This window comes from Lolium rigidum, unplaced genomic scaffold (assembly GCF_022539505.1).
Source record: "Lolium rigidum isolate FL_2022 unplaced genomic scaffold, APGP_CSIRO_Lrig_0.1 contig_35171_1, whole genome shotgun sequence".
Lineage (NCBI taxonomy): Eukaryota > Viridiplantae > Streptophyta > Magnoliopsida > Poales > Poaceae > Lolium > Lolium rigidum.
In genome coordinates this window covers 10,012-18,366 of record NW_025900309.1, presented here as the reverse complement: position 1 = coordinate 18,366, position 8,355 = coordinate 10,012, and the positions used below count along the sequence as shown (strand labels likewise).

The window sequence follows — 8,355 nt, the reverse complement described above, 5'->3', positions numbered from 1 at the left end:
TCGTGAGAAACGATTACAAATTATGATCTGTGTTATCTTATGGAAAAGGATGCTATCCTCAGATTTGTGCTAGCACCTTAGGGCATGCCCAGTGCACTACCCTAGAGCTACTTTCTCACACCTTTAACTAGGTTCGGGTGGTCCAAAGTAGGTTCGGATGAGGAGGCAGCCTCTTCTTCACGAAGTGGGATCTTAAGCCTTAAAAGCATGCTTTTTGGAGAGAGAAAGAGATACAGTGTCATATTTGTGGGGTTCCTTCTCTTTTTTTCTAACTAAAATTGTAGCTTCCATTGGAGATATAAAATTGACCATGTTGCTTTTGACAATTTTTTTACATGCAGCAGCTAGTTGTGTATGTCACCATTGCTCATGCCCTTATAGTAACTTTGACTGCAATCAAAAGATGAACGGCTTTTGCTTTAATATTTACTTTTGCTGGTACCTTCGGTACAAAAGTACTGCTGCACGGCGAGTAATGCAAAGTACAAAAGCGGGCAGATGGAACCAGAAAATTCCACAGAAATTGTGGAAAATTGGGGAGCCCGAGTTCATGGAAATTCTTACTTCAAAAAAATTTTTTGTTTCTGACGGGAACCAGAAAAATTGGGGAGCCGGAGTTCATAGAAACTGTTTCTGTTCCATTTTCTGCGTCGAATGAATACGAACGAACAAAATCCGTACACCCAAAGGACAACTTTTGTAGCCCATGATCAATCTCTCAGGATTCTGGAAATCTCCACGACTTCTGCTACCGTACATAGAATTGCACGCAACTAGTCAGCTACACTAATGCAAAGCAAAAGTACAAACCAAAACCATCCACGTAGAGCAAGAAACGAAAGCAAATGCTTCCAGGCACACGCATCCTGCCCGGTGTGCGCAGGCTGAACATTCTCGTCAGAAAACGCACGAAAGTGGCTTCCGGCTGTTCCACTTGCAGTTGCAGGCAAGCGTCCAAGCAAAAGCAGGGACAACATAGGTAGAGACAATCCGCTGCTGCTGCTCCCGATCAATCCGTCTCCGCTTCCTCCTGAACTTTCAAAAGTGATCCCATGCATTTGAGATTTCTTTTTTCGAGAAAACGCAAAGGATGCATTTGAGATTTCCATGGCGTTAAAGGTATTTCTTGTGTGGTTTCTGATCCTGATGTGGGACAGCTCTCTTGCTGTTGAAGCAGGGTAATCAGCTGAGTCATTTCAAGTGATATATTGGCAGTGAAAGTTTGAAAATTGCGCCCGATCAGGGACTTTGTTGCTCTTATTTTCTGTTAATGGTTTCTTTAAATTATTGACACCAGTGAGTAATATATTGGCAGTGAAAGTTAGAAAAAAAACGAGGACATTACCTATTTACCACTGAAACAGTAAATCACAAAGAGGGGATAATGGCAAATAAATATAGACATTATTGATGATGTTCAACTAGATGGACATCGTGCTTATTCAACTATGAACATGCCCACCAGGATCTTATCTTACAACAAATAATGGTACATCAAAAAATAATGAGTGCATCCACGGCACTGGAGACCAAACAATGTAGTCCTGAAAAACAAGTGAAGTCGTCGCGAAAAAGGGGGGGTCCTGGAACGTAATTCACATCTACAAACTCCGGTGAAGCAAAGAAAACTGCGCGCAAGTCTGTTCCTTCACAGCATTTGGTGCTCCTTATTGTTTACATGGTGGCATACACAATTTTTTACCTAGCCTCATCTTCTAGGTTGCGGAATCCGGTGGTAAGGTCATCGTAAAGTTTCTGGAATTTCGCAACCAGGACGTCTTCGCCTTCTGCAGGGTCTTCGAACTTTTGAGATCTGTTTCATACAAAAGAAATATGTTAATTTTTTAGTCTAACCAAAATATTCAAGAAGAAACATCAATCAATAGGTAACAACTTGATTATGGCCTGAAATACTTACACAAGGCGGTAAAATAGATCACCCATGCGACTCTTTACAACGGCGTAGGTTATCTTATGCCCTTCAGCATTAGCTGCTCGCTCCACAGCCTGCAAACCATACATACATATATTAACATTTGTGGATATTTCTTCTACGATGGGAACTACCTCTGGCATTCACCTACTACTACAACAAGAAACTTAGTTTCAGTAAATGGAAATAGTTTATAGAACATATGGGTTTATATATCAGAAGTTGCAAATATAAGGATGCAGCGCCTATCACCACTCATTTCCCCAAAACATCCATGTATCTGATGGCTACTTTATTTCCTTATCATGCGCTATGTACCTTTATTGAATGGATTATATTAAGTCTAAGTCCCAGCTCATTGCCAGATTTTACTTGAGTAAATTACAGTTGCCTTAACGTTTATGCAATTAACCAGAACAATTCAGGCCAAAGGTGCACAGGTCTAGCCGTAGACTTTAGCATAAATAGTTTACTTAAGCCCATATCTGTTCATCATCACTATCATAGCCTGACACTGAGTGTCAACATGATGAGGGCACATCAAAATCCAAACCGATGAGGCAGGGAAGACAGATCAAACAGACTCGGGGTGGTGAATCATTTGTCATCAAGAAAAACGTAGTTAACTGGAACTTTCACTTTGACCTGGATAAATGGAACTGGCTATGGTGCATAAACAGTTGGATTAGGCGTGACTAACAGTGTCCTTTTCAGGCCTACTTGAAACTCAAAAGTACTTAGATACTGCCATAGAGTTGAGGATAAAATAAAGCAGGGTGCAATTATTGACAAGGGAACCATGGAAACACCTAGGTTCAACTATTTTTGCAATAAGCCCCTAGATCAAGATTCAGCAATATCAAACTTTACACGATAGGCATGCATCAGTCAAAAATATATACTTTCAAGTTCAAACATCTAAACTGTTTGTGCAACCTAAGCTTTAAGGCTAAAAAAGGTCACAAAAAGAGGGATTACCTGGTTCGCTAATGTGTTGAAATGAATAATGTTGCGCATCATCCAAACTGATTTGTAGAATGGACAATACTTGTCATATCTGTTTCAACAAATATTCGTTCTCAGTTAAAAACAAAGGTTAGGCATAGAAGATTATTCATATAAAGCAGACGCTGGTATCACTCACGGGGTAAATGCGTTCTGCGCCAAATAATCTTCCCTCAGAAGCTTGGCTGTCTCCAACGTAATCTTGTCACCTTCTCCCAATGCATCTTTACCAACAAGCTGACAAGTTGGCAAAATATTAGTCCAGTGATGATGCTCATGCGGCAGAAATTGCATTATGTGAACTCTTCCGAATATACAATAACACTAAAATATAAATTGAAGAGTTTGCAAAATTTATTGTGAATTAAGAACATGATGGTGAATATGAATACCTGGACAATTTCATTTAGGTCATCCTCTCTCTGCAACACCTCACGTGCCTTTGTTCTCATATCAATAAAGCTAGAATCGAACTTATCATAGAAGCCTTCCAAAGCCTACAGTACAGAAAATACTGTGTTACAGCAAACAAAATCCCTGGAGTTTAACATCTCAGAAGAAAACATCATTTTAGTGCCACGTTTTTTTGAACTACCATTTTAGTGCCATGTTTAACACATATACACAAGCATAACAAATTAACGGGAAACTTTTTTACAGAAACAAACTTTAATATACAAGACACAACATAACAGCAGATAAATATGTGCACAGAATGACAGAAGAAATACAATATGTGTAGCTTCTCCTGCCTACACGCGCTCACCAAATAATAGTATGTTCGCGATTATTAATGTAAGATGCATGCACCATAAGTATGGGATGTGAACATTGTCAGACTGACAAGAATCAGTCAGATACCAAATGCCACAGAAGTACAAGATCTAAGAGATATAAATTTTCTAATTTTCTGCAATTTCAGCTGTAATTATTTACAAGACTGACAGATCCAGTGAAACTACAAAATCATCCAATGCAACTTCCATTAACACATAAAAACGATTTATACGATTGGTATAAATCATTTGGAGTTCATCTTATCTATCCTAAGGGCCTTAGTACATATGGAAGTATTTACACTTTACACCATCTACAAAGTCTATCGGTCTCTTTTTATCATTTTTTTTGTCTTACTGTAGAGTAGAGAATTCAGAGAAGATAGTAATTGCATTGACATCCTAAGGTAAGTTAGAGAATAACCGTGGCATATTTCGAGTAAGAAATGAGCCAATTGACAGAAGGGAAATGCTTTCTTTGAGCCAACTTCTTATCCAATCCCCAGAAGACCTGCAATTCAGAGAAGTTAATTAGTACTTGGTAGTATAAACGCAATAGATATTCTGTCAGTATTGTTTGGACCTAAAGATTGGAGTAACCGAAAAGTTTCCTTACCTGCACAATACTGAGGGTTGCAGAGGTGACAGGATCTGAAAAATCTCCACCAGGGGGAGAAACAGCGCCGACAATTGTGACACTGCCTGTCCGGTCTGGACTGCCAAGACATTGCACCTTCCCAGCACGTTCATAGAAAGATGCCAAACGTGAAGCCAAATACGCAGGGTAACCACTATCTGCAGGCATTTCAGCCTACAGCATACAAAGCACACCATTAGTTCAAAAAACCACAATAGTATGCAGTAAATCAGTAATCAACACGTGTGCAAGGGTAACTTTTAATTCGAAATAGAGTTAAATATCTTGACAGGGTGTTGTAGATTTTACTTCTGTTTCAGCAAATATGTCCTAACTACCATCTGCAATTATATCCTTGAAACTGAAAGTACTGTCAGCTACCATCAGGTTCTTTAACAAAAAAGAACTTAGTAAAGAGGAAAAAGTAAACAACACTGGTCATATAAATTCATAATCCAGGATTGATACAAAGGAGAAAAAAAACTCTACCCCATGAATAGCAAGTTAGGGACTTTAGAAATTAATAAGGAATTCTCGTTTTGCACTAGCAAATATATACATCAGTGAAAATAAGGTACAAAAATGGCAATAAACAGAAATAAGGAAGAACCATACCAAACGTCCAGAAATTTCACGCAGTGCTTCTGCCCACCGGGATGTGGAATCAGCCATCATACTAACATTGTAGCCCATGTCACGGAAGTATTCAGCAATTGTAATTCCTGGATTAGAGGAAAATAGCACATTATTGTCTTGTTCATATAGAAAAAATAATTTGCAAAGCATAAAAAGCAAAGGCTCTTTAGAAAATTAGCAGGAAACTAGAGATGCAGATCCTTAGGATCATTCACTACAAGACCTACGCTACCAAATTCCCATAATAAAGAAAACTATAAGTCTAAAATGAAGGAGTCAAATATAGGATGCATATATCCACAAAGTTCTATTAAAAACTAAGGACACCTTCGGGATATGCCCAAGATGTACCAGTGGTTACTGCTTTTACTCTTTTTATATGGTGCGTTTTTCAAATTTGTACCATGAAGCCCAAGAAATTCTAAACCTAACTGGTATCTCTGATCGTACATAGATAGATCACAAATGGGCAAACCACAAGCTTGCAACAATTTCCACACCATGATTACTTTAGATAAGTACGTAGTTTAGTAAAGCGAGCAACACAATGAACTGCATAAGATAGAAAGGCATGCTTGTTACAATACTCGAAATCTGGAATGCAAACAGAAAAAATCAACCAATTATATGTTACCTGTATAGATGGACGCTTCACGCGCAGCGACAGGCATGTTGGAGGTGTTAGCCACAAGTGTTGTTCTCTTCATGACTGACTCTTCACGTCCATCAGGCAACGTCATTGTCAATTGCGGGAAGTCCATAAGGACCTCAGCCATCTCGTTTCCTCTTTCACCACAGCCCACATAAACCACAGTGTCGGAATTGGAATACTGTATAAGGTAAATTAAGTCAGTAAAGTTTAACAAAGTTGAGTCACTTAAAAGCCAACGTCCAGAGCTGGAATAACATAGCCATTATGAAACAGGAGGTGAATAGCTGTAAGACCTTTGAGAGTGCCTGACTAATGACAGTTTTTCCACAACCAAAAGCTCCAGGAATAGCACATGTTCCTCCAAGCACAGAGGGGAACAGAGCATCGAGTACACGCTAAAAAAAAGATCACGATACATGTGAGATGCATCAACAATTCATGGAGTAGCACCAAACATCAATTTGCCAAACAAATATTTACACAAATACAAAATATCCTTGAGTAGCTAGCAAATATACCTGTCCAGTCAGAAGAGGCGTATCGGCAGCAAGTTTTGACGCAACAGGCCTTGGTGTCCGCACAGGCCATGTCTGCAGAGCAGAAATATGAAAATCGTTCAGAGATGTGCAATCATGGCATATTCAAACTTTACGAAGGGAAAATGCTTTACGTGGAGCATAGTGAACTCCTTTTTGATGCCCTGGAACTCCAATTCCAGCACTGTATCCTGCATAACAAGTAATAAGGTCGTCAAATGAAGTTAATAACAAGAAGAGATAAAGCAGCAGATCTTTAGTATAGGCAGCATCTACTAACCTGCAAACTGTACTGACCAGCAGGGGCAATATAGCTAATTTTTCCCATAGCACCAGGAGGGAGCGCAACATGATGTTTCATCAATGTGTTCTCAAATACGGTCTGCAAGGAAGTAACACAATATAGGGATGCATATAGGGGAAGTTAAGAGCATGCGTCCACAGATTGCAGAATAAGAAAATTATAAAGAAGGAACAGATATTCAGCAAACTCACAGCGTATAGATCTCCATTTGTGATAGCATCTCCAACCCCTGGAACAAAGGACCGAATAGTTAGTGATCTTCATGTACAGGACAAAACTTAACAAGAGGACATTAACAGCATGCCTATCTTTTATACTAGCATGTTACGACGTAAATCTACCTAGCTGGTTTGGCTGGAATTCCCAGAGCTGATCTTTATCGAGGGCAGGGACTGAAACACCACGAGGAATGTAGACATCTCCGGATTTGATAGCAATAGTTTTCAGAGGGCGCTGCAACGAGAAGATTATAAAGTCATCATACCATCACAACAAAAACTCTTGGTAAACGTAATGAATGTGCCTAGGCTGCGTTTATCTTACCTGGATTCCGTCAAAGATGTTTCCAAGAATACCGGGTCCAAGCTCACACGAAAGAGGCTGCATAGAAAATAGCCATGTTGTGTCAAAGCGGATTGAATTTTATCTGTGAGATGCACATCGACCTCAGTACTGAATTCACCTTCTTTGTTCTCAACACCGGGTCATTAACCATCAGCCCGGCGGTTTCCTCGTAAACTGCGTTTTACATCAGCGACAGATAAAATTCGTTAGATCCCAGTTATGAAGAAAAACTCTCCAAGAGAATGCAAGGATGAAGAATTGAGGTTTGCCATACCTTGAATTGTGGCAGAATCGCCCTCGAGACGGATAATCTCCCCGATGAGGGAGTCGTGGCCGACACGGACGAGCTCGTACATGGCGGCCCCGCCCATGCCATCGGCGACGACCACGGGCCCGGAGACCTGGAAGAGCAGAGCATTCGGGTGAGACAATGCATGACGATAGATGAACCAATCAGAAGACCCCGTGGTATAACGGATCAGCACATGTGCCTCATCGGGTAAGCAGGACCACTCGGTTAGAGGCAAATCGGGGCACGATCTCACGATCTGACCCAACCCGAGGACAATAGTTGCAGGATGTACTAGTTGGGTAGCTGAGATTAGAACACCTATTGGGGCACCCCATTGACCCCGATAATGCGAACGCAATCTGACGATCCGAACACCCGTCGGAATCCGAAACCAATCAGCCCAATTCAACGAATCGAGCCCTCCCGACCCGCCCAATTCACGCGTGCGGGCAGCACATCCCCGCGATCGAGGCGCGCGGTGGATGGAGAGATCCAGAGGCGCCCCGATTCCGACCCGAGGCTACCGCATCTACGCATCGGAGATCCACGCGACGGGGTCTCGCGATCCAGCCGGTGCAGGGGACAGGGACAGGGACAGGGACAGGAAGAGAGGGGATGCAGACAGACAGACCTTGCGGACGTAGCCGTACTCGCTCTCCCTCTCGCTCTCCTCGAAGGTGGTCATGCGGTCGCCGTGCGCCATGGCGGCCGGCGGGGGGCAGGCGTCGTCGGCGGCCCGGCGGGTGCTCTCAGATGAGATCACGGGGGAGCGTAGAGAGGAGGAGGGAGACGGGTCTCTCGCTCGCTCGCTCGATCTGGGCTGTGCTGGCTGGCTGGACAGGGTCGCGAGGAGGTGGTGGTGATGAAGAAGGGGGCCACGATTTGCAGCCACGATATCTCCTCTGACAAGGTGGGCCCCATCCCGATGGATGGATTAATTAAATGCTTGTTTAGCCCGATCTCTCAGACCAGCACGGCACATGTCGCCCGTTCATTGGCCGGACTGTGTTCTGCTACCTC

General features: G+C 42.1%; 1 protein-coding gene across 1 annotated transcript; it reads right to left on the bottom strand.

Annotated features, from left to right (window-relative positions):
* Positions 1-1,382: 1,382 nt before the first annotated feature.
* LOC124681183 (V-type proton ATPase catalytic subunit A) lies at positions 1,383-8,073 on the bottom strand. Its single transcript, XM_047216127.1, has 19 exons — positions 7,967-8,073; positions 7,318-7,444; positions 7,162-7,217; positions 7,023-7,079; positions 6,821-6,932; positions 6,671-6,708; positions 6,456-6,557; positions 6,310-6,366; positions 6,158-6,229; positions 5,933-6,034; positions 5,622-5,817; positions 4,967-5,073; positions 4,331-4,525; positions 4,139-4,225; positions 3,331-3,435; positions 3,078-3,175; positions 2,912-2,990; positions 1,919-2,007; positions 1,383-1,813 (listed from the first exon to the last, which is right to left on the bottom strand). The coding sequence occupies exons 1-19, from the start codon at positions 8,036-8,038 to the stop codon at positions 1,699-1,701; spliced, it is 1,866 nt and encodes a 621-aa protein (XP_047072083.1). The 5' UTR covers positions 8,039-8,073; the 3' UTR covers positions 1,383-1,698.
* Positions 8,074-8,355: the final 282 nt, after the last annotated feature.

Coding starts and splice junctions, on each gene's coding strand:
- LOC124681183 (XM_047216127.1), bottom strand. CDS start 8,038: ATGGCGCACGGCGACCGCATGACCACCTTCGAGGAGAGCGAGAGGGAG. Junction 6,933..7,022: donor ACATCTTTGACGGAATCCAG/GTAAGATAAACG, acceptor TTCTCGTTGCAG/CGCCCTCTGAAAACTATTGC. Junction 6,230..6,309: donor AGGAGTTCACTATGCTCCAC/GTAAAGCATTTT, acceptor TCTGCTCTGCAG/ACATGGCCTGTGCGGACACC.